Source organism: Rhinatrema bivittatum, chromosome 2, assembly GCF_901001135.1.
Source record: "Rhinatrema bivittatum chromosome 2, aRhiBiv1.1, whole genome shotgun sequence".
NCBI lineage: Eukaryota > Metazoa > Chordata > Amphibia > Gymnophiona > Rhinatrematidae > Rhinatrema > Rhinatrema bivittatum.
The window spans coordinates 374,566,831-374,593,958 of NC_042616.1; the positions used below are offsets into that span (position 1 = coordinate 374,566,831).

The 27,128-nt window shown below is 41.9% G+C and overlaps 1 protein-coding gene across 1 annotated transcript in view; it reads left to right on the forward strand.

The window, feature by feature from the left end:
• The window catches only part of LOC115083294 (dynein heavy chain 5, axonemal-like), a 1,259,434-nt gene that overhangs the window by 485,378 nt on the left and 746,928 nt on the right, over window positions 1-27,128 (forward strand). Inside the window, exons 35-37 of the mRNA XM_029587102.1 lie at window positions 10,759-10,946; window positions 12,470-12,664; window positions 23,460-23,594. Coding sequence (XP_029442962.1) covers window positions 10,759-10,946; window positions 12,470-12,664; window positions 23,460-23,594 — 518 coding nt within the window. The remainder of the gene's footprint in view (window positions 1-10,758; window positions 10,947-12,469; window positions 12,665-23,459; window positions 23,595-27,128) is intronic.

The following is a 27,128-nucleotide window of genomic DNA, read 5'->3' on the forward strand; positions in this document are numbered from 1 at the left end:
TACATGTAACTGCTTTTCTGTACCATTGTTCAAATTGTAAAGTTTATTGCACCCCTGTTTCTTGTGAACCAGCATGATGGGACTACCGTCTTGAATGTTGGTATATAAAAAAACTTAAATAAATAAATAAATAAATAAATAAATAAATAAATAAATGTTCTATTTAACTGTCATATACTTGTTTTTCACTTGCTGTCATTTTATTATTGCTCTGGCTAACGCCCTGCATCTACTGGAATTCCAATTCCATCAATATTTGTTTCAGCCCTTCTGTCTGATGCTTATGACAGTGGGGATCTAACAATTAGGTGCTGTGGCTTCTCATTCAAGGTAGCCGGGGTTCTCAGCTTGCTTGGTGCTATAGTGATAATCAGTCATCCAAGGGGATATATATTAGAGTTCTCTTTGGAAACTGGTGCAAGGTGTTTGCATAAATGGGTGACTGCGATGTGTGACCATGCCCCTCCCCCGACGTCAACTCTTTGTGCTTCATTTACTATTTTATTTTATTTTTTTTACGTTTTCTGTTAAGTAACCTTTTTTCAAGTTCCTACCTTATGCCTTTGTTAACAATTTTATTATAAATGTTCTCTGTATTTGACTATGGAAATATTTTTTCCTGCTTTTTCTGTTTTATGTAAACCGGTATGATTTGCATTTTAATGTAAGAATGTCGGTATATAAAAATTCTAAATAAATAAATAAATAAATAAGAGTGTGTGAATATATATTTGGGATTTGAAGAAAGGGAAGAAGGGGAATAAGCAGCAATCCCAGCCTCTGAAATGTAAGAATCTGGTACAGGAATCAAATCTGGATCTTCTCAGCAGCAGTGCTCTACACTGTCACTGAGCCACTGGGATGGCCCACTTTCCCATTATTGTTCAATGATGGAATATGTGGAGAGGGTGGAGTGTTTATCTCTTGAAGGATTCCTGTGTAGTATTAGAGGCTGTGGTTCAGCCTTTGTGTTAAACGTGAATAGTCCAGCAGAAAGAATGCACACACCACTTAATAATACGTTCCAAAAAACAGTTGAATATTTTTTTGAGAAACTAAACATCTATGCAAAACAAGAATGCCTACTCCTTTTAGAAGCTGCAGCACAGTTGCAGAGCAAATCAGAAGTGAAACCTGAAAGCAGCAAACAGGGAGAGAGAGAAACAAGGTGTGTCTTGTGACACCAGCTTAACCCCCTTGTCCAATCACAAGCAATGCTAAGCAGAGAAAGAGGGAAAACATTTTAACATCTTATTTTCCTAATTGTGCTGTAGGCAAGATAATGTATTCTGCAGCCTTCTCTCCAGTGAGAGCACTGAGAGGGGAGGATCATCTTGCTGGTGGCTGAAGAAAATCAGTAAGTCTTGCTTGGGAAAATTTTTGAACTTAAAAGTTTTGGGAAGAAGTAAACTATTGGGATATATTATTTAGTGTGTTTGTGTTGCTGTATTAAATAGCTAGTCAGAAGGTAGGCAAAAACCAGGACTTTGTGTGTATGTATTTAATCAGGTGGAACCAAGCTACTGGCGCTAACCTTTAAAAAGGCAATAGAGCAGCTTTTAAACTATATCAAAGGGGAAAGCCGACAGTCGCTCACCAGCGCATGGTTTCAAGGGAGGTATCTTCGAAGTACACTAATGAAGCATTAGAGTTAGAAGGTTCCAATAATAAGAAAAGTAATCTATGTATTTATAAATAAAGAATCACCTGAGCTAAAAGATTCCAATTTATCCCTGCCAACTGAAAAGCATAATGTTAATACAAACAAAAAACACGTTTTGAAATGTTTGTATGCTAATGCCAGAAGACTAAGGTAAGATGGGGAGAGTTAGAGTGTATAGCAGTGAATGATGACATAGGCTTAATTGGCATCTCAGAGATATTGTGGAAAGAGGGAGAACCAATGGGATAGTGCTATACCAGGGTACTAATTATATTGCAATCATAGAGAGGAGCAACTTGGTGGTAGTGTAATACTTTATGTTCAGGATGGCATACAGTCCAACAGGATAAAGATCCTGGAAGAAACTAAATGCGACCGTCGGTCTACGACGGCTTCGCCCCGCCTACCTTACTCTTCTTGCGGCTCCTCCCGCTCACCTCAGACTACTGGCTGCCGCGACATCTGTCTGCCGACCTCTCCAGCATCCCCAGACCGGCTTTGGTGCTGCTTCCCGCCATGCTCCTCCAAGATACCATAGGGCGCGAGCACGCACGCCACCCTCATCTTTATTTCCTCATTGGCGTGAACCTCAGGGGCATCCCCCTGAGATGACGTCACGCTGCCTGGATATTTAAGCCTATCTCTTTTGCTAACTAATCAAGTTAGCAATGATTCAGACTTCCAACTCGGATTCTGCGGATGGGATTTGCTCTCCGACCGAAGCTCCTCTGCCACTCCAGCGATATCTGGAACTCTTACTGCTAATGGGGTACCCGCTCCTCGGGGTCCTTTTCTGCTTCTTTCAGGTGCTATCAGGAAACCGGTACTTGCTCCTCGAGGGCCCATGTTCCCTGAGACTCTGCCTGCATCTGCAATCCTTTCTACTTGGAAGACTTCACTAACAGTATCCATCTGTGAGTACAACTACCATCTATTCCACAGTACTGCTTCCCTGGAACCAGGTACTCACTCCTCAAGGGCCTGCCCTCTGTTCCAGTGCCAGACTTCTCGACTAGTGGATCCGCTGTCACAGCCAAGCAGAGGATCCACTGTTCCAGCATCCTGTGGGATACTCGCCCAGCCGGGCTCAACATCTACTATTCACTACTGCCACGTCTGGTGGTTTCCAAAACTGTTTAAATAAAGATTCAATCTGTGTTTGTGTGTCTAGAGTCTAGCCTGACACCGTGGTCCCTCACGGGACTGCCCCCCGTGGGCATGGTCAGCTGCCACAGTGTCCAAGGATCCACCCAAACACCAATAACCATAACAAATGCACAATCAAATCTTTATGGATAGAAATCCCTTGTGTGTTAGGGAAGAGTATAGTGATAGGAGTATACTACCATCTGCCTGGCCAAAATGATGAGACAGACAATGAAATGCTAAGAGAAATTAGAGAAGCTAATCAGATTGGTAGTGCTGTAATGGGAGATTTCAATTACCCCAATTTTGACTGGGTAAGTGTAACATCAGGATATGCTAGAGAGAGAAAGTTCCTGGATGGAATAAATGACAGTTTTATGGAGTAACTGGTTCACAAATTGATGAGAGAAGGAGCAATTTTAGATCTAATTCTCAGTGGAGCACAAGATTTGGTAAGAGAAGAGACATGGGGGTGGCTTGCGGGAATGACGACTACTACCTGGAGATTAATATCCTTATTCAATAAACATACACGGTTAATGCGACTCCAACATTGCTCTATGCTTCAATGGCAAGAGGAAACGTGGAAAAAAGGATTTGCATCCACAAAAAAAGCAGGGGAGTAGCTTGCTTGTTACAGCGGTTACTACCCCAAACCAAATAAGCCTGATACTTCACTTTCAATGCATATCCAGCGTAGCTCTCTGCTTCAACGGCAGGGGGAATGAAGAAAAGATGATTTATATTCAGACAACTACCAACAAAGACTGAATTGCACAGGCTGGGTAGACAAGCATGGGAGTAGCTTGCTTTTATGGCGGTTACTACCCCAAACCAATTAGCTAGATACTTCACTTAGAAGCAGCTCCAGCACTGCTATCTACATCGATGGTGGGGGTGGAAGGGAAATAGAACCAAAATGTTACTTAAAAGGGACAAAAGTAAAAGAAAAGTATGAAAAAAATAAGTGTGAAAGCTTGCTGGGCAGATTGGATGGACCGTTTGGTCTTCTTCTGCCGTCATTTCTATGTTTCTATGTTTCTATATGTATGTTTCTAAGAGAAGTAATAGTGGTGAGGCCACTTGGCAATAGTGATCATAATATGATCAAATTTGAATTAATGACTGGAAGTGAGACAGTAAGTAAATCCACTGCTCTAGCATTAAACTTTCAAAAGGGAAACTTTGATAAAATGAGAAAAATAGTTAAAAAAAAACAAACAAAAACTGAAAGGTGCAGCTACAAAGTTTAAGAGTATGCAACAGGCATGGACATTGTTAAAAAAAATACCATCTTAAAGTGCAGTCCAGATGTATTCCACACATTAAGAAAGGTGGAAGGAAGGCCAAGCGATTGCCAGCACAGTTAAAAAGTGAGGTAAAAGAGACTTTTTTTATTTAGAGAAAGGATCTTTATTCAAAAATTGGAAGAAGGATCGATCAGAAGAAAATAGGATAAAGCATTGGCAAGTTAATTGTAAGACATTGATAAGGCAGACTAAGAGAGAATTGAAAAGAAGTTGGCCATAGAGGCAAAAACTCATAATAAATACTTTTAAAAATATATCTGAAGTAGAAAGCCTGCAAGGGAGTTCTTTGGACTGTTAAATGATCAAGGGGTTAAAGGGACACTAAGGGAAGATAAGGCTATCATGGAAAGACTAAACAAATTCTTTGCTGCTGGTGTTTACAGAAGAGAATGTTGGGGAGATACCCATTCCAGACGCAGTTTTGAAGGATAAAGATTCAGATGAACTGAACCAAATCACGGTGAACCTGGAAGATGTAGTAATCCAGCTTGACAAACTGAAGAGTATTAAATCACCTGGACCAGATGGTATACACCCCAGGGTTCTGAAAGATCTCAAAAATGAAATTTCAGACCTATTACAATAATTTTTCACCTATCATTAAAATCATTTGTTGTACCTGAAGACTGGAAGATGGCCAATTTAACCCCAATATTTATAAAGGGCTCCAGGGGTGATCCAAGAAACTATAGACTAGTGAGCCTGACCTCAGTGCCAGGAAAAATCATGGAAAATGTTTATAAGGAATAAAATCACAAATCATTTAGATAGACATAGTATAATGAGACAAAGTCTGCGTGGACGTCTTGCTTCACAAATCTCCTATATTTTTTTGATGGGGTAAATAAACATGAGGACAAAAGTGAACTGGTAGAAGTGATGTATTTTTCAGAAGGCATTTGACAAGGTCCCTCATGAGAGGCGTCTAAGAAAATTAAAAAGTCATGTCCTTGTGTGGATTGCAAACTGGTTAAAAGACAGGAAACAGAGAGTAGGATCAAATGGTCTGTTTTCACAGTGGAAAAAGGTAACAGTGGAGTGCCCCAGGGATCTGAACTTGCACTGGTGCTTTTTAATATATTTATGAATTATCTGGAAAGGGGTCCGACAAATGAGGTGATCGAATTTATGGGTGACACAAAATTACCAATGGCACTGGTAGCCCCTGTCACATGGTAGGGGCTGAAGGCCACCGGCGCCATTTTGCTTAGTGGCAGCCAAGGCCCCGGGAACGGCAGATCGCTCCCGGGACCTCTGCTGGACCACTAGGGGGGTGTCGGGAGGGTGGCACTGGCGGGGAGGCAGGGCGAGTCGGGAGCTGGCTGCCTGCCTGCCTGCTGCGGCGCCACCTAAGTCTCGGCGCCGATCTTCTTTCTGTGAGTGTGTGTGTATGTGAGAAGGAATCTGCCAGTTTAAAAAAATGAAATATGATAATACATATAGCTGAACTTTTGAAAAGTTGGATGAAAGATAAAATTACTAAATTTTAAGCATCCCTCTTCTGGAAAATAAAATTTAACTTAAAGTGGGTAGAGACAAATACTAAAGCAAAAAAAATTAAAGTATTTGAAATGTTCATCTCAGCAAAATCACAAATTTAAGATACTGATGCCAGGTGGGGTTTGGGTTTTTTTTTTTAATGCATAATTTAAGCATGAAGACTAGAATAGAATCTGAAATGGTTTTGCTTTTTTTTTTTTTAAGCCTTTAGAAAATGTATATTTTTAAATGACTAAGACTGGAATCTTCCCATTTAAAAGGGAAGCCGACTAAGGATGTCTTTCTGTTCCATATCTCCCACATGAATAATCATACGACTGATAGTTTGAAGAAAGACACTTGCTTTATTGCCTGGAAGCGTAAAACAAGAGAAGCTGTACTGCGTGGGTGGCTGTCCCTTGGGAGGACAGAACCTGAAGGAAGGGTGTCATTTCACCTTTTGATAGGAATGTGGTTTTCTTATTTAATGGTTGGGAGCATCACTTTCACTTTTAGTAAAAGTGGAAAATGCTGCAAGTCTGAAAGCAAGGTGCTTCTGTGAGATTATAATATGTATGTGAGACAGGAAGGGTGCTTCTGTATGTGTGTGGTGTATATGTGAGGCAGGGAGGGTGCTTGTGTGTGTCAATGTGTGTGCGCAAGAGAGATGGAGCATGTTTTTGGCTGGCTTGTGGCTGTGAGAGAGGGCATGTGTGTGATTGAGCCTGTTTGTAAGTGAGATAGAGCATGTGTGTGATTAAAAGCCTATGTGTAAGTAAGAGAGAGCAAGAGCATGTGTGATTGAGAGAGACTGGCCAGAGAGGTGACATGTGTATGTGTGAGAACGGCTGATCAGGGAGATGACTGGTGTGTGTGTGTGTGTGAGAGAGAGAGAGACAGGTTGGGGAGAGATTGGTGTGTGAGAGACAGAAACTGGTCCTGAGGGTGTGACTGGTATGTGTGTGAGAGAGAGAAGAGACTGGTTGTGGTCCCTAAGGAAGAGGTCTGTGAGGACAGCTTCAGCAGCTACTGCTGCTTCTGGTAAGGCCTGCAAGGGAAAGGAGTAGGAGAACTGCTGGAGTGGGTAAGTAAAGGTGGCTTTTTAAGTTCATTTTTCTTGATTGACTACCATTTTAATTATTGGGTAGTATGTGATGTGTCTGCTGTTTGAAATATTTTATTGGTGTTTGGTAAAGCTTTCAAAATTTGCATGAGTCTAATTATTGGATATTCTATTCATCAGCTGTTTTGAAATTATTTTATTTGTATGATTTTATAATTATGATTAATGATTTATATATCTTTATTTTATTGATTTGTTTCACAAGGAATGGTGACATTTTTGTTTTTCCATTGTTACACTGTACAGAGTCTGGCGTGATGCGTTTTACAGTTCAGTTTTTGTCTGCACATTTCTATTTATACTTTATGTGGCTTTATTCTGTATTTGGTGAGGGTTTGTGTTCTGCATTCAAAGACTGAGATGAAGCATTCTTTTAGCATGTGGTTTCTCTGTAGGGATCTGTAGTAGCTTGTCCTGTTCTGTTTTCCTGATAGGAGGTGTATTGATATTTTAGATTCTGGTGTAATATTTTTTGTATTCTTTTTCATAGGTAGGGTTGTTATTCTTTGAGTGTTGGCAGATAGTACTGTGTTGATATGGGAGGACCATGCCGAAATATATCATAATAGGTATGATGCCATATGAATTCCAAGATGCAAAGTTTTCTTGTTGGCATCACAACAGTGCATGAAATTATCACAACAACTTGTATATTAATTTTACCTCAGAATGTCATTTTTCATGTAAAATATGTTATAAATGCATAATTTAAAATTGTATATGGGGAGGGGGCGCCAGACTGTAAGGTTTGCCTAGGGTGCCAAATACCCTTGCACCGGCCCTGTAAGGGGCATGGAACGGCTTCCTTATGAGGAAAGGCTAGAGATCAGGGCTGTTCAGCTTGGAGAATGAGCAATATCATTGGCAGGTCCTAAAATATGGAATTTGCTCCCTGTCGAATTGCAACTACAAGCAAATCTAAACCCTTTCAGAAAGGAACTATAAACCTGGCTTTTTATGAAGGCATATCAGGACCCTACATAATCAAAGCAGTTCCTTATGCATTACACTTCCATTTTACTCTTATTTATTTATTTATTTAAAAACTTTTCTATACCAAGTTAAATACCATCGCAACGGTTTACATGTAGGCACATATTTAATGTAGGTAAAAGTGTACTATAGTACATTCTAACAGGTGCCGTCAAAGGTTCGGTTACAATATATCATTAAACATAGACATTACTGAAGTATGTGGTATTTTACTATTTATCTAGCCTTATGTTTTATTATGTTCTTATTACCTTATTAATTATTGCTGATTTATAACAACGCATGTACTTTGCATTTTTACCACATTTTATTTTAATGATGTATTTATTACCTCGTGTGCTCTTTGTCTTTTATATAACAATTTTATCTATTTTATTTTGTTCCCCTTACTTTACTTCTCATGGAAATTATGTTTTAATCGTGTAACAATGTAAACTGTTGTGATTTTTTTACCGAATGACGGTATATAAGATCAATCAATAAATAAATGATAGAGGCCTACAAAATTTGCTCCTGGGGAATTCTGTGCTACTTCGGAACGCAGAATTTTCACAGAATTCCCCCCCTGCGTAGAATTGCCAAATTCTGCGCAGAAAATAGCAGAGGAGACCCCGGCATCCAACGAACGTAACGCGTCCCGCGGCACACGCTCTGCTCGTGGCGAAGATGAATGCCCAGTGCGCCATTCGCAGTGAAAATGGAAGACTCCCCATGTGCCACGGGACGCGCTCCATTCGCGGCGAAGATGAAGGCCCGGCGAGCCGTTCGTAGCACATGGGGGCCTTCCCTTTTCGCTGCAAACGGCGCGCTGGGCCTTCATCTTTGCCACGAATGGAGCATGTCCCACGGCATGCCGGTGAGAGAGAATGTGTGTCAGAGAGGGGAGGGGAGAGTGAGAGGGAGCAAGAGGTTGGGAGAGAGAGCATGGGGGGGGGATGCCGGTGAGAGAGAATGTGTGTGAGAGAGAGGGGAGTGTGACAGAGAGCATGGTTGGTAAGAGGGGGTGTGGGGAGGGTGAGAGAGAGCAGGAGGGTGTGAGAGAGAGCATGGGAAGTAAGAGAGGGGGGCTCGGGGATGCTTGAGTGTGGGTTTCAGAGAGAGGGAGCCTATATGAGGAAATTGTGAAGGAGTGTGTATGTGTGTGAGAGATTGGGAGCTTGTGTGTATGAAAAAGGGATTGTGTGTATGTGAGGGTGCTAGCCTGTTTGAAGGGATTTTGTATGTGAGAGACAGAGCCTGTATGAAGGGCTGCGTGAGTGAGAGATATAGGTAGCCTGTGTGAGGATGTATGTGTGAAAGAGAAAGGGAGCTTGTGTGGGTGTGTATGCAAAAGAGAGGGCCCTGTATGAGGGGATGTGTGTGTGTGAGAGAGTAAGGGAGCCTGTATGAAGGTGTGTGTATGTGGAAGGGACACTCTTACAGTGAATTTCTAGGGAAATTCTGCTCAAAATATTTAACTTTTTTCTGTAATAATTTAAAATGTAATGCAAATTGTGTTATTTTGACCAATATAAAGTTTGCAGAATTTTGCAGAATTTTCAGTTTTTGTGCGCAGAATTTTAAATTTTTGTGCGCAGAATTCCTCCAGGAGTAAAAATTATGAAAGTACTTGAACATGTTAATGTAAAGCCAGTATTTACTCTCTCAGACAATAGAATGACTAAGGTGCAATCCATGAAGTTAGCAAGTAGCTTATTTAACATATATCAGAGAAAATTATTTTTCACTCAACGCATAGTTAAGCTCTGGAATTGATTGCCAGAGGATGTGGTTTCCGCTATTAGTGAAACTGAGTTTAAAAAGGTTTGGATAAGTTCCTAGAGAGAAGTCCATAAACTGCAATTAATAAATAAGGAATCATAGCTTGGGATCAAATGTTTGGGTACTTGATAGATACTTGTGACTTGGATTGGCCACTTTTGGACTCTGGATGCTGGGCTTTATGGACTCTTGGTCTGACTCAGTATGGCATATCTTATGTTCTTATGTTCTGGTGAATGGAATCTGGTGAGTTGCCTTGACTCCTATTTCCCCCCAGAGTTTTTAAAAACTAGTGTATGCATATTCAGAGGCTTAATGCATACTAATTTAATGACATGAGTCCAATTCTGATTGGGTCCTTCTTCGGGTAGATTTCTTGACACCTCCCCCCCCCCCCCCCCCCCCCCCCTCCCCCCCCACACACACACTTTCCAGTTTGACCATCAGGCAGGCTCATGACTGAGAGATGACCAGGTCTAGTGACAGGGCCGACCTGTCTGAAAAAGCCCCTTTGTGACTGGATGGTCCCTTCTCCAGGCAAATCTGAGCCTTGCTGACAAGTTTGGATCTGTTTTTACACATAGACACCTGGCCTGTAAATTGTCTTTTTGAGCCACTTTTTGAAGGACTCCGCATGTAGGCACAGAATGGCTTGTACTTGCTGCTGTGTTTGCTAAGACAAGACTCCTGTTCTTATCGGTGGCCTATGTAAACAGTACCTGCTTGGTAATCAGATAATTCAGTCACAACTTCAACTAGTTAGAAATTCAGCATTTCTGTGTCTCTCTGAAATACAATTCACTTCTCCATTGAATTCAGACAATCCATTTTGCTGTATGCACAGTAATAAACTTGGGGATTTTAGTCCTTCAGTGCATTAGTTCAATACACACAAACATACATAAGAACCTTCCCTCCCTTTACAAGTCCTAGTTCTATTTCTGGGCCATCACACTACTCTCTGAGATATTCAGTTGATTTTATTGCAGACAGTGGATTATGACATGAATTAATTAAGAGAAAGCAGCTTCTACAAAAGATTTGTTTTGTTGTAAATATAATATAAACGTCCACTGTATTGCAGTTGAGTAAAAGAAATATAAAATGTAGACGTGTGTTGAATGAAGTCTAGATAAAATATTAAGCATTTTCCTTTGTGTGGTAGGGACTGTTTGAGTCAGATGATCCTTTGATTGTACTTGTGATACTATGTAATAATAAATGCTGTGTGGAAGCTCTGATATACTTTACATTTTCCTTTTCTTTTTTTTTTCCCCCAATAGGCTTAGCCCAGTCTGGTGCATGGGGTTGCTTTGATGAATTCAATCGAATTGAACTGCCTGTTCTGTCAGTTGCTGCCCAGCAGATATATATCGTACTTCAGTGCAAGAAAAATAAGAAGACCCAATTTATTTTTACCGATGGGGATGTGGTAGACATGGACAGGGAGTTTGGAATATTTCTAACTATGGTATGAATATTTCTTTTTGTACTAGAAAAAAAAAGCAGCATGAGGACATCAAGATGTGTCCTTTGTGTAGCTGAAATGATCTGAAACTTATCCTTGTCTAATGAAACCAGCTAATTCATGGCATCACTTACAGAAATGGCATGGCTTTGGCTTTGTGGTCTGTTCTCACAGCACTAAAACTAAGTGCATGACAAAACATTTACAATCCCTAAATTGCATGAATGTGACCCACAAGTCCCAGAGCCTCTGTACTAAGGTGACCTAGAACACTTGCTTTAATAGTCTATCTTATTATTAAAGGAACATGTCAAGAACAAGTGCTTAAGAGAGAAATTAATGTGAATGTGAGATAATCACACACACTGAATGCCTCATCTCATGATTTTAATTGTTGCGTTAAGGAGCCGATGCAATAAGGGGCAGTAAACCTATCGCTGGTTTTTACTTGCATTTTAGCCCTAGTATGTAAAAAGGACTTTAGCACCAAAAAAGCCCCACACTAAAAAACCCATTGTAGGCTTCATGTGGGTGCATGCAAATTGCAGGGTAATAGCCTAATTAACTATTACCCTGAAATGCAAAGAGGGGTGCTAGACAAGAGACTTCCTAGTGCATCTCCTACTACCGAAATAAATGTAACTCCATGTGGCTGGACTGACCAAAGTCCCCCTCCCCCTCCCCCCAAAGGTCTGGCTCAATGGGCCAAAAGGTCAGGGTCGGACCCAGGGGTCCTGAAATGGTGCATTTAGAAGGTCCACCTCCTAAAACAAAACTTATACAGCAAAGTGACATTCAATAACACTTGTTAATACTCTTCATGTATTAGCAAGTTTTTTGTTGAATGCCATTTTGCTGTAAGACGTATTCTGTGCATTTCACATATATTGACTCTTTTTTGTGGTAATTTAAAAGAAAGTTTGCCAGATCCCAAATCCCCCCTCTGGCAAGTGTCATGCATTTAATATTAATTTATTCACCCCTTCACTTACTGCTGATTGATCCATTCACTGTCGCATGTCAGGGAAAGAACCAATCCCTTTTCAGAAGGCTGTACTGAAAGTGATTGTTCCTTTCACTGACAATGCATATCTAAGAGTGGTTGTTCCAGTAGGAATTGCCCTCTCCTCCTAGCTGTTCTGTCTACAAGCTGTAAAATTGGTATTATTTGCTTTTACTCTGAAATACACTAGTTTGAGCTTTCATTAATAAAGGCATCAGCCATCCCATTGCTATTGATTGATTTTTTTTTCTGAGATCCGCCTGTTCATTCAGGTTTTTTAAAAAGTTATTCCTTTCATATAAAAGGAAACACATTAAAACCCAAGCACATAGCAGAAATATACATCGACAGCTACAAATGAAGAAAACCATAGCCAGTCACCACTAAAACAGGTTATGGGTTTGAGATATACAGTGGGCCATTTTATTATCCAGTTTTTCAGCAAACTGGGCCGTTCAGCATTTGTGCGCAGCAGTTGACCTGCAATTCCTTTGTGCTTTATTCTTGATATTGTCCATCTCAGAACCCTGGGTATGCCGGTCGACAAGAACTTCCAGAAAATCTTAAGGTGCAGTTCCGCTCTGTTGCAATGATGGTGCCTGATCGAGCTATCATCATGAGAGTCAAGCTGGCAAGTGCTGGTTTCCGAGACAACCAAATCCTGAGTCGAAAATTTTACACATTATACAAACTATGTGAGGAGCAGCTTTCCAAACAGGTGAGTGGCACCTAAAAGTGTATATCATAGAAGCACTTTAATTCAGGGATCCCGAAACTCTGTCCACAAGAACCACAATGAATATGCATGTTAATAATTTGCATAGAATGGGGGCAATGTAGTAGAAATAGATTTTATGCATATTCATTTTGGGAATCCTGAAAATCTGACTGGGTTGCAGCCTTTGAGGATCAAGTTCTTGGGAACCCTTGCTTTAATTGGACATATATAAATAAGCAAACAACAACAAAAAAATGTATATATATTTATTTATTTATATTTATATGCATATGTTTTCATAATCTATAGAAGGTAGCTTCAACCATCACAGAATGGTGACACCTAATGGCTAGGGTACACATGCACCAGATTCTGGAAAGAGTTGTGATCTGTGGCCCCTGGCTTGGGTACTCTCACTGTGATTACTGGGTTAGATGGGAAGGTGTTGGGAGGGAGAGGCATGATATTGCATGCAATAATAGTGAAAAACCTAGGATAGTTATGAATGAAGGATCATGGTGTCATAGCACAATAGAGCCTGCATTCGATAAGGAGTCAGGGAAACTGACAGGCCAAAAAAAACTATATATACATTGTAGGTGATCCCATTTGAAGAACATATTTAGTAAGAGCAGTCTAAATAGAGGAATATTTTCCCAGTTCCTAGTGTGCTATGGAAGCATGATGCTCATGAGGACAACTTTCTAATGTACTAAGTCTGTTCTTGACAGGGAAATGCATCATAGAACTGTATTTAAACAAATATACCAAGACAAACTTTGCTTCTGGTGGTTTCTTTGCAGTCTGTCTATAGCCACATTTGGTTGCTCTTTGCCTCAATGGATTTATACCGGGTTTTGAAGGTAAAATACTGTATTAGTGAAGTGGGAAACCAAAATCAGTTCATTCATGTTTGGAAAATTATTTTGCATATATGGAGTAGAGCATATACTGGTGCTTATAACTTTCACTATTGCTCGAGGCTTCTTACAACCTACTGATTTCACAATGCTAGTCCCTCCAATCGAGCCTGGATACCCACCCTCACCATATACTGTACTGGTTGTGCTTACTGGAGAGTCAATAAAAGTGCTGAATTACAAGAAAACTATGAAAGGTGTACTTTGTTTTATGCTGGATGCGTTCACTTCTCCATATTGTTATAATTAAGATTTCTATTATGGGCCCTTTATTTGTGGGTTCTCCATGATAACTGTATTGTTTTCTCTGGAGGTAACAATAACAGTCTGTCTATTATATTTAATTTTAACAGTAAATTCACTCCTCAGTGAGAGAAAATGTACTTATTTCCACTGTAACAGTCTGGCTGAAAGAGAAGAGCAAGGAAAAGAAAGGTCCTGTGTGTTAAAGCAACAAGGATACCACCTGTTAATGTTTGTTTGTCTAGCCAGATTATTATTTTAGAGGCAAATATTATTTGCAGACTGTTAAAACTAACCATGAAGAAGAAATGATAAAAGAGATTGCAAGAAAGAAAAGGAAACGTCCCCTCTATTCTTCCTGTCTTCACCCTCACACAAATAACAGGCAGCAGTGAGTCATGCCCTTTACGCTGATTTGATCAGGGTCAATTCACCCTGTTCAAGAGTGGAAAGGATACTGAACAAAATATCTATTTGAGAAGGTCAGCAAATAAAAATAATTGCTGTTCAAAGCTGGAAAAGAGGCTGCACGGAAGGCTGAATGGCAGTGAATTGGATGATGTTGACCATATAATGAAATATTTCAGCTCTGCCCTACCCTGAGTTAGGGAATGTATTAGCCATGTCATTTCTCTAGACATAAACTTGATTATCCTTTTACAGATGCAAAGTTGCTTGGATAGTGTCATTCTCCTAAAGAAAGTGGTAGGGAAATCATAATGAGCATGTGTGGCACCATATTGTCAGTGTGAACTAAGGGTAAGGAGCTCCAAACATCTGCAGACCTTTCATCGATTTGCCTACACTGCCTCATTTGGGATTGCTCATGGCTTCTAAGTCCTGTGTCCTTGTTCCAGGGGAGAACAAAATCCTTTGGGTGAGGTTCATTCACCCATAAAGGAGGGCACATATGGTCCCTAGAGGGTAGCAGGTACTTGGTAATCTGCAGCTGCTTAGAATGTGTAAGAAAAATGCTCTATATTTTATCTGTTCTAATAGAATTCACTATGATAATATTAAACATTTTGTAATTGGCTTACATAGGAATAATTTATTTCAATGCTAGCTGCTTATTATTTGGCTCAGTGTGGTGTAATACAGCTCTGAACTTGCAAAATTGTTACCTCTCAGTTTGAAAAAATTGGTGTAACCCTCCCCAGAAGGGTACATAAAACGTGAGAGGGGACAGCGCTGGTCCCTTGGTAGAGTTCAGTGGAAGGTGGGTCAAGCAGTTGGTGTAACGGACCCTGGCCCAGAGACAAAAGGTGGGATTTCATTTTCCTGGGCTGGACAGGGAACCTGGCAGCATATATCTCAAAATCCATGAACCTTTTCTATCTGCTGGACCACTCTTGCACCACAAGAACTCATACAAATAGATAAAATATAATTCAACCAACCAATTTATTTTTATTGTCTCATATTCACAGGTTTCTATAGCCAGGCTGTAGCAGCATTCAGTTTCAATCAGTTGATACACTTTACTCCTACCAGCTTTAACTTAAAAAAAAAGTACAACATATAGGGGCGGATTTTCAGAGCCCTGCTCGCCTAAATCCGCCCAAAACCGGGCGGATTTAGGCGAGCAGGGCCCTGCGCGCCAGTGAGCCTATTTTACATAGGCCTACCGGCGCGCGCAGAGCCCCGGAACTCGCGCAAGTCCCAGGGTTCTCCGAGGGGGGCGTGTCGGGGGCGTGTCGGGGGGGGGGGGCGGGCCCAGTTGTCGCGGCGTTTCGGGGGCGTGTCGGCAGCGTTTTGGGGGCGGGTACGGGGACGTGGCTACGGCCCGGGGCGGTATGGGGGCGTGGCCGCGCCCTCCGTACCCGCCCCCAGGTCACGGCCCGGCGCGCAGGAGGCCCGCTGGTGCGCGGGGATTTACTTCTCCCTCCAGGAGGCGTAAATCCCCGGAGAAAGGTAAGGGTGGGGTGTAGACAGGGCCGGGCGGGTGGGTTAGATAGAGGAAGGGAGGGGAAGATGAGGGGAGGGCGTTAGAGGATTCCCTCCAAGGCCGCTCCGATTTCGGAGCGGCCTTGGAGGGAACGGGGGTAGGGAGCGCGGCTCGGCGCGCGCCGGCTATACAGAATTCATAGCCTTGCGCACGCCGATCCAGGATTTTAGTGGATACGCGCGGCTCCGCGCGTATCTACTAAAATCCAGCGTACTTTTGCTGGCGCCTGATGCGCCAGCAAAAGTACGCCTATTCGCGTTTTTTGAAAATCTACCCCATAATGTTACAGGTCTCTCTCCTCCCATTATTACATGCCATGCCTTGACAAAATGCCATTACACAATTTACCTTCACTGAGTACTTTAGTATCTTTCTTCCCAGAAACACAGGTATTTTCCTCTTACCATCCTGGAGTCAAATCTCTTTCTAGAATAGCTTCAGAAGTACTTCTCCAAGTTTTGACAAGGATTTTCTTTTTTTTTATTTTCTTTTTAATCATTTATAATTACAGAGCAAGTCAACCAACTCACTTACAGAGAAAATAGAAATGCTTTTATACATCCAAATCAAAAGGAAATAAACCTGATAACAACAAATTATATCTTATCCTTTACAGTATAAAGCTTTCCCTTTATTTAGAAATCAGAGTCAAGGGGGCAGAATATAGGAAGATACTAATACAACTAAACATTTGCAGAAACAGGTCTTAACGTAGATTAATGACCATCCTTCTTATATGATCCTAATTTAAGGCTTTAATCCGGGGATAACTGTCACCTTTCTTGCATTCAAGAAGGATTTCAATTGCTCAGGATAAATAAAAATGTAACAATATTTTGGTGATTTTATAACAAATTTACAGGGATATTTTAGTACATATGAGAAGCCAAGAGCGATTACTTGAGATCTCATAGCGAGAAATACCCGTCTTTTATCTTGCGTAACGGGGGCGAAATCTGGGAATACACGAATCTTAGTTCCCCTGAATTGGAGATCAATATTCTTGAAATATCTTTTCATTATTTCCGTTATATCTTTCTCTATTATGAATGATACTAAAAGTGTAGCACATTCATAGTACTCAGAAGCTGAATCTTCCAGAAACTTAGTCAAATTACCCTTTTCTGTATCAATTTGCTGTTTTCTTTGTTTCTGGTAGATATAGGGAGAAAAAATAATTTGTTAACTGACGGTATTTCACCTTCCTTAAATCTTAACACCTCTTTAAAGTAATTCTTTAGTGTGACATAAGGTAATTCTCCCACCATTTTCGGAAAATTTAAAAATCTTAGATTCAAATGTCTCGAGTAGTTCTCCATAAACTCCACTCTCCTGGAAATTACATTTAAATCCTTTATGATTTTCACATTGCAATCTTGAATTTTTCCCGCCTCAATTTCAACCTTTTCCAGTCTTGGCTTCATCTCTTTAATCTGTGTGTCACAAACCACCAATTTTTGTTCCATTCCATCTAAATTATCTTGGAAATCCCCGATTGATTTTACCAAAGCCACCATAATATCCCAAATCGCCTCCAAAGTTGTTTTGCCCGGCCTGCCAGGCATCTGAAAACGGGGTCTCGAATTTGACTCACCCGTTCTCTGCACTGGAGATAGTCCTGCCAGCAAGACTTCCTTTCCAAGAGTATTCAGCACTCCTCCAGTTTCCTCCATCACGTTCTCCGAAATCGGAGTGGACGCCGGGGCCACCGTGCTGTCTCAGAGCCCGATGAGACTCGCTCCAGAGTGCTGGCGTCTTCCGCCCTCTGACCTCTTCCTGAACGGGTCGCATCTACCGCATCACGGCCCTGTGACTCGACTGCCAGGGGGCTCTCGGGAAGTGGAGTTATTTCAGGCTTACACAGATCCGGGGGAGAGAGAGAGAGAAACCTCTCCAGGTAGAGCCAGTGCTTCCTCACCAAACTCCACAGCGGAGCCTTCACCTCCCAATTCGATAGTCTTTCCAGGTACGTATGAAGTTATTAATCGTTGAGTGGCCATAACTTCCGAATCTGAAGGAAAAATTCAGAGTTTGCCTTTTCTTTTTGCGGGCATAGTAAGGAAATCTTAGAAACAAACGGAACTCAACGAATACTTGTCTGGCTACACTGTCATCTTGTCCCCTTAGTCTTTGGCAAGGATTTTCTCCAGATTCCCCAAGTCAAACTTCTTCCGTATCACCTCCTTCCCGGGTCTTCCACTACTGGTGAGACCTTCAACCACTTCTGTTCCTCTGGAATCCAGGACTAGTCCCTTGGGTTATTTTCCCATAGGAGGCAAACTTTCCAGCCTTGATCTTTACCCTTGAGGGAGAAAGCTCCTGCAGAGCCCTCTCCTTTTGGAGAGGCAGCTCAGGTCACCCACTCTCTTTGTGCATCCCTGCAATTTCTTTTTGCCAAACCTTAAACCCAGACTTTTATTGTTCCAATACACTTCTAGAGGATCTTTCTCTCATCATCTCTTAGAGACATTTTCCAATATAATCCACTATCCACATTCTACTTGATATACATGTACAGTGTAATTTTACTGTACGTGATGCCATCTAGTGCCAGTTCAATGCAATCACCCCATAGATGAGTGCCATTTCACACACTTTCTCAGCACATCTTGATTGTAGGTTGCATGGACAACTTCTGCTATACTACAGTATCTCCACACTTCCTTCATTCCACAGCATTTAGCATTAGAAACCTTGTAGAGATTAAGTAGTCTCCTGCACACAGAATTCTCTCCAAGGACCTTATTCAGTGATGGAAAAGGCCCGATGCCGCTACTCAACCCGGAGGCCATGCCTGATGCTGGGGCCTCGACCTAGGCCTGGGCCCGGACCTAGGTATAATGCCACGACTCAACTCTGAGGATGGGTCCCAATGCCAAGGCCTTGGCTTAGGCTTAGGCTAGGGCCTGAACACAGTCCTGTCGCAACAACTCGACCCTTAGGCCAAGTCCTGAAGTCGGGGCCTCAGACCAGACTTAGACCTGATGCCATGACCCGACCCAGAGACTGGGTCCCAACCCCAGTGCCTTCACCTAGGCTGAAGCCCAGACCCAGGTCCTATGCCATGACCCAGCCAAGAGACTGAATCCTTACACCAGGGCTTTGGCCTAGGCCAGGTCCCAAACCCAGGCCCGATGCTGCGACTTGATCCGATGGCCAGGTCCAGATGCCAAATCCTTGGCCCAGACCCAGACCCAATGCTGCAACCCAACCTAGAGACCATGACCCAACACCACGGCCTTGGCCTAAGCTGGGGTCCGAACCGAGTCCTAACACTACATCTCAACCCGGATGCTGAATCCTGATTCCGGGCTTCAGCCTGTCCTTAGGCCTGATGCTGTGACCCAACCCGGAGTCCAGTTCCCAATGCCGGAGCATCAGTCCAGATCTGGGCCTGATGCCATGTCCTGACCCAGAGACCAGGTCCCAATCCAACACCGTGACCCAAACCATATGCATTGCTGTACATCAAAATGGTGCCATCCACTGGGGTAAATCCACCAGAGTTGAACATGTAGAAATGGCAGAATATAAAATGGAGTAAATAAATAAATAAGAACATAAGAAATTGCCATGCTGGGTCAGACAAAGGGTCCATCAACCCAGCATCCTGTTTCCAACAAAGGCCAAACCAGGCCACAAGAACCTGGCAATTACCCAAACACTAAGAAAATCCCATGCTACTAATGCAATTAATAGCTATTAATGGACTTCTCCTCCAAGAACCCATCCAAACCTTTTTTGAACCCAGCTACACTAACTGCACTAACCACATCCTCTGGCAACAAATTCCAGAGCTTTATTGTGCGTTGCGTGAAAAATAATTTTCTCCGATTAGTCTTAAATGTGCTACTTGCTAACTTCAAGGAATGCCCCCTAGTCCTTCTATTATTCGAATGTGTAGAATGATATTCTTAAAATTGCTATGAAAAGAGAGGTGCTATTTCTAGGAGATTTCAATCTGTCAGATATTGATTGAGACAGTTTGGCTGCAGGCTCTTCTAGATGCAGGGAGATCCTGGTAATTCTCTGCAGGGAGAACTGTTCTGTCAACTGATTACTAGGAAATTTGGTTCATGGATTACTTGATTCATTCATTCATGTAAAAAAACAAAAAAGCAAATCAAGCAATTAAAAAAAACCCCCAAATGGCCAAATAATGAAAACGAGCCCTCCCTCCCACCCTCCTGGCCCTCACTTACCTGGTCCGGTGGGGATCCGCCAGATCAGACTAGGCCAAAGCCTCGGACTTGTGAGGAACCATGAATGGACTCAGGCCGGATCCCAATGCCAGGGCCTCGGCCCAAACCAGGCCCGACACCACGACCCAACCTGGAGGCAAAGTCCCGATGCCAGGGCCTAGGCCCAGGGTCAGGCCCAGGCCTTTGAACCTAGGCCTGGAAGCTCCTCTTGATGTGTACTCTTCTTTCTTCTTCCCGAAGCACAATGACGGTGTCTACTGGGGTTGCACTGGAGTTAATTAACTTGGGCACATTCACACCAGCAGATGTCCCCAGAAGATGTGTGAAGAGGAGCTTCCAGGCCTTGGCTCTGAGGCCTGGGCCTGACCCTGGCCTGAGGCCCAGGCTTTGGGACCTGACTTCCTGGCCGAGCCTAGGCCTCAGGATCGGGTCGTGGCACCAGTCCTGGGTCAGGGCTGAGGCCACAGCATCGGTACCCGGCCTCCAGGTCAAGTTTGTGTCTGAGAGACTATGTGTGTGTCTGACACTGGCTGGCAGTATGGTTGTCACATTATTTGGCAACTGCTTCAAGAGCTGATTGGCTGACAAGAGACTTTAATACCAAACCAGGAATCCAAGATATAATTAAGAGAGATGTAACTAGACTTGGGGGCGGATGGCAACCAATTGCATGGATGAAAGAGGGCACACAGCTCTGTTTGTTCACCCCTGGTCTAGGATGTGCTGTACTACTAAACTATTTAGGAAACATGTGAAATTTATGTTGGAGATATTTTGACTCAATTCTGCCAGGCTCCAGTTACATGATGTACCTATGAAGGGTCAGTTTGGCATGCTTTTGAGAACTGTTGAAACACATGCTACAAGGAAAACGCACAAGGGAATCAGACAGATATCCTATGGGCCGGTTTTGAAAAAAATCCCCTGGCTGATATTTTCCTGCAATCCGCCCCTGGCTACAGGCAATAAACCATGTGCCTCTTATGTCTAAGTTAGTAATTCACAACAGATTGCTTTTTCAGGTTATCTACAATAAATATGTAGGATATATATGCATACATTGGTTCTAAGAACCAAGTTAATTTGTATATTTTTGTTACTTTAAATAAAAGAAATCTTAAGTCAGGGGCCTCTAGGATCGGGCTGAGACTCACTGGTCTGCATCATAGTACCATAGCACTATATTCTACTTAGATAAGAGGAGCATTTAAAAACTTTGAGGTCCATATTCAAAAGCGTTTAGCTGGATAACTCAGATGTTATCCAGCTAAATGAAGATTTGGGCACTTATCTGGCTAAATTCTAGCTGGCTAATAGGAGGTTAAAATTTAGCCGGATACGTTAGGGGCATTCAAGGGGGCATAACTGGGAGGAGTTGAGTTATTTGGCTAAGTTATCTGGCTAATTCCAATATTCAGAGTTAGCTGGTTATCTTAGCCAGCCAAAGAGCTTTCCTAAAGTGAAATGAATTAAGGTAACTGGATAATTGTAAGATAGCTAGCTATATTCAGTAGTGCAGTTTCACTATTGAATATCTCCAAGGTTAGCTGGATAAATGTATCTGGTTTACTTTGCTATCCAGACAGTGACTGAATTTGAACCTCTGTGAGGCCAATAGTCAAAGGCATTTAGTTGGATAACTCACAAGTTATTCAGCTAAATGGCTAAATATTCTCTCTACTTACCCAGCCAGATAAGTCAGTAACTGGCTAAAATTTATTCGAATAAGTAAGGGACATGTTGGGGGTGTTCATGGGAGGGGACATAACAGGATAACTTAGGGGCCGATGCAATAAAAAGTGTGGAAAGCGGGCGCTGAAAAGTCAGCGCTTGCTTCCCTAATGTGCGCATGGTGCCCGCAAGTGGGGCGTCATGCTATAACTAAATTAGGGGGTCGCACTAGCAAGGAGGCGCTAGGGTCGCTTGCGCGACCTTAGCACCTCCTTGTAAATGCAACCCCGCCGCGGCTGCCGGTTATGAAGATCGACGCCAGTAAATTCGGCTTTGGTTTTCATAACCGGCCGTCTGCCAGTAATGAAAATGGCCGCCAATAAGCTGCGAGCAGGGTTAAAGTTATCTGGCTCTAGGTAGCCAGATAACTTTAACCTTAAACATCTATAGTTCAAAAGAATATAACTGATTTAAGTGCCAAGCTGAGAAAAAAGAAAAGATTCAAGGGGGCCCAGCAACTTAATCACCCACTCCCACCCAAGTGTAGTAAATATAGGGCCTGTCAGCCCAATCCTCCCTCCTCCCCCTCCAGGGACCCCCAAACATGATAAAAGGTTTATTTTTTATATATATATACAGAGTCAAATTGCTGCAGCTCCCCCATTCGCTATCCCCCCCCGTTCTGCTCCTCTGCCCCTCCCTTTCCCTTTCCTGGCACCTCAACTTCAACCCTCTCACCTGACCCAGCACCGTTGAAAACCTGCAGATCGTGGCACACTCCTACCATGATTCCAGATGCTTTCAGCATTGCTTAGGCAATAATGCTGGAAACGTAAGCTTCTAGAGTTGCTGTCAAAGAAACAATGCTGAAAAGGTTTAGGATCACTTGAGTCTTTTTTTTATACTCATCTCTGCACTCAACTGGCTATATTATTTAGAATATAGCTGGTAAAAATAACCTGTAGCTGGATAACTAACCCTAAATGGCAATATTTAGAAGATGACTGATTAGGTTTGAATTTATACAGATATTCAATGTGATATTTATCCCACTGAATATCCATGTTTAACTTATCTGGCTAACTAACTGGAAATATTATCTGTTCAACTTTTTAAAATATATTGTTCTCTTTAAATTTAGCACTGGAAATGAAATAAGAGATTAGTAATGAAGAAACAGACTTTTCTTGGGAAGAACATAGAAGTGTAGCCCTCTTTTGAATATGCCAGGAATGAGGAATTTGAGTGAAGAAGCCATCAAGCCATGCAAATTTCTTCATTTAACAGTTTGGTTTCAGCCCCTTATTGATGCCCATAGCCAGGACACCTAGTAGAACACATGTGTATTTACATGTATTTGATCTGATTAGTTAGTTGATTACATGCTCTGCTTCTGCTAAGCTGTCTGTTGTACTTTTTGTTCTAAAATGAAACAGTAAGAATCTCCTTGACTGCAAGGTCCCGCTGTATATGACCTGAATATATATCATGCACTCTACAGCTCAGCTTACTTGTGTCATTCTGTTTGATGCTCCCCTAGCTGTATGTTCAAGGTCATACTCTCTTTGGTGAAAGTGACTATAAATAAAAAGTACTGCATACCAATGACAGTTACTGTGATGGTAAAGATAATGCCTGGAGAATGTTGCAAGTTCTCCTGGAGGTGGTGAAACTTTATGGTCAGCTTTATTTCCAGCTTCACTTTGTTTTTAGTGTGCAACTTCATGTATTTTATGTCCATAGTAATTCCCATGCTGGCTGGCTTAATCCAGTTATATCACTGCATTGCTAATAGCATTCTGTATTTTCAGGTTCACTATGACTTTGGGTTGCGAAACATTCTGTCTGTCCTTAGAACCCTTGGAGCAGTAAAAAGATCCAACCCCGATGAGCTTGAGAAAACAGTAGTGATGAGAGTTCTGCGTGACATGAACCTCTCTAAGTTGGTATGTTTGCAGCCATTACATTTAAGGAGTTCATGTTCTTTTGGGTACTGTCAATTGACACTTATTTTGTGGCAGATCCCTCCCACCATGTTATTCTTAGCAGTTGCTGTTATAATTTTTGTATATTAATGAATGTGATAGTGGGATATTGCTACTTTGATGCCATGTGTTTGATCTGAAGATGGATACTGGGTTTTCATACTCAAGAAATGTAGATCCAACATAGCAATATTAGCTGTCCACAGAGAGAGACCTTTTGATCCATCTACCCTGTTTAATTGCCCATACCTACTGTGTCACTGCAGATCTTGCTTGATCTCCAATCATATCCCTCTCTTATCCTTACTACTGCCCTATACATCGAATCATAATCATGCATTGGGCTAAACCTCTCTGGCATGATAAGCATTCAGGGCCATTGGCCTGAGGCAGAGGGGATTTACATCCAGCCAAAGCATTAACTGACAACAAATGCATTACAGATCTGAGGATTACTGCTTAAACTTTAAAGCAGAGGAGACTTCAAACATGGCTAAGATGTCTTAGCTAGCAGAGAGAATACTTTCTTAACCTTCTAAAGGTTGTGTTTCCAGCATAGAGAGTACCAAATAACTGTTACCTTAGTGAAGAGTTTTAATACTGTGTAGGCAGAAATTCATATAAACTTCATCTTGCATTAGAATGTATTAGCTCCATTTAGGTAACTGCTCTACTAAAAGTGTTATATCTGAAAGTGTTGCTCAGAAGTCCTTGAGGAGGTCTGTATGACTTCCCAGTCTTAGGTTAAATAGCAATACTCTCAAAAGGAAAATGGGCAGGAGAAAAAGCATATAAGTTTGACATTTTCATCTGTCATTTTAAATCCTTTTTTATCCCAGGCTTTAGTTTCCAGAGCTTGTTAGATATGTCTGTTTTAGGCAGAATATCAGATGGAAGTGCAAAGCCTGCAGTAGTGAGGGGGTTGCTTTAGATATGGCAGTATCTATAGGTGCTACAGTATATAATACACATTCCCTAATGTCACCTCTCAGAAAGGTGACATTAGTGAATGTGGATTATGTACTCTACTCCCTTTAGATACTGTCAAATCCAAAGGGACTCCTTACTAGTCCATACAATTTTTTGGTTGGTATCAGCAGATTTTGAGTTTTCAGTCTTACCTGCTTTTCAATCACTTTGGGACTATAAAGTAAACCTCAAAGGTACTAGTTTGGTAGAGAGAAAAAAGGAAGCAGTGTTGTGTTGCTAGATCAGGGTGACCTTAATGGGTTTTCTTCCACACAGTGTGGTTTTAAAATTTGTCACACTGTTAACAGTCTTGCATCCTGATAACAATTTATTTATTTATTTATTTAAAAGTGCTTATTATATACCGCTTCCTGGGCAATGCCATCCAAAGCAGTGTGCAAGTAATAAAACCATTCAATAAAATCATTATCTATCTATCTATCTTATATATATAATTTAAAAGGCTTGTGTTGGTTGATCACTCAAGTCAGTCATACTATTGTGTTAGTCTGTGGTTAGCAGCTGGTGCCTGGAACAGTGGAAGGTTCTATGTGCAAAGAAAATATGCTCTGTTTGCAAAGCCCTGTCACAGACACAGGCACACAGACACACACACAGGCTCCCCCAAACCCCTACACCCACACAGAGGTTGTTATTGACCAGACAACCCAAGCAACCCCTGGTAATGCTCTTGTCTGTGAATATGCTCTTGTCTGTGAAGCTCTGCTTCTCATTCTCCCTAAAACAGGGCCAGAGAGGCACAGTTGCAAAGGAGCTCTCAGACAAGCTTGTACAAGCATGCATATAAGCTCACAGAACTATGCAGAAGCACATACAAGTTCACACAAGTGCCCATAGGCTCGCACATATGCACACACTGGCTAGCACATGCATGCACACATAAACATACACAGAAACCTACACACACATAGAAGCTTCTCCAAACACATACAAAGGTTTCCTCAAACACGCACATGCATGCATGCACAGGCAGACAGGCAGACACAGACACCCACACAAACAGGCAGAGGCATCCACACACAGACCCACAACTACAGGCCCTCTACCCTTAGGAGCACACACCCACACATGCTGTTATAGACCAGACTAAATGAGCAACACTGGGCACTTTTCGCTAGTAATTTATACAATAAAAACAAATAAAAATCCCAAAACAAAAGCAAACATATTCTTCCAATGGAGCATAAAGAACCACATCTTCAAACTGTTGGATAGATTCTGTTCATAACTGGTGCTGCAGTAATGCTAAGTTATGAAGAATCTCTCGGACTCTGCTTTTGTCTCTAAATGATGCTATTTCAGGAGCCTGAATCAATGTGATTGGCTGATACTGTTCTGTTACTTGAGCATTAATGGTGATTATAAAATCCCAGTCAATAAAACAACTTGATTGGATGCCAAGTATCCCCCCCGTTCTCATCACTGCATTCTTGACCAGGTTCACATGGCTCATTTCTAAAATTAGAAAAAATCTTGATTATAAAATACTTTTAAATGTGCATCCAAAGGTGCTTTATAAGAAGCTAAGATATGCTGGAGCAGAAATCACATACTATGTAACAGCTTTGGTATTCAGCACCTTAGCCTTACCAAACTGCTCTCCTTGTTGCACTCGTCTTGCAGTCCTCTCAGTAAATGTTTGCACAACGCACTCTTATATATCAAGAGACATGGGCCAAAGCAAGTCTTAACTTTTCCATGAACATATGATAGAATAATCTTTTTACCTGCCTTTTTTGATTGATAGTAAACCAGGGGCATTGCATATACTGTAACATCATTTTATTTAGTGTTACATTATTCTTTCTTTTTGATAGTTGTTGACTATGGGCTCCTGTCGAACTGCTGAAATCAAGAATGCACAAATATGGGGGCCGATGTAATAAAACTCGTGCTAAAATCAGAGTGGGATGGTAACTTTTAAACAGGCGAGTGGGCGCACATGTGGGCGAATTTGTCGGCTCACGCCCAGGTACGCAGCCATTGTATAACATGCACACATCTATGTGTGCATGCTATAAAATAGTCTGAACACGTGCATATTAGTGCACAATTTTAAGCGGCATGCAAATGCCGCTTCTACCGCATAAGTGGGGGCATTTTACAAGCTCCGACACCATAACCAGTTTGCCCAGGTAAAGGATAGGACTTCCAAACCTCCTAGTTTAATAGCCTCCCTTCTCCTCTGCTAGCCCCAACCCTTAAAACCCTGCCAATCTATTTATCTTTATTTTATAATTTACACGTCATGCATAGCAGAAACAGTTATGTGGCAGGGGACCCTGGGGTGCACCTGTATGAGTAAATATTTATGTGCTAATTTGAATTTGAAATCCAGGAGCACCCATATGCCACCCGGACCATGCCCATACCTCGCCCCTTTTTTGGAACTTTTCATTTGTGCGCGTAGTGGGAGATATATGCATACTCAGGCGGCTTTAAAAATCTGCTCGGTGAGTGCCGGCCCAATATATTCACATATCGCTGTTTTGATACGTGCATCGG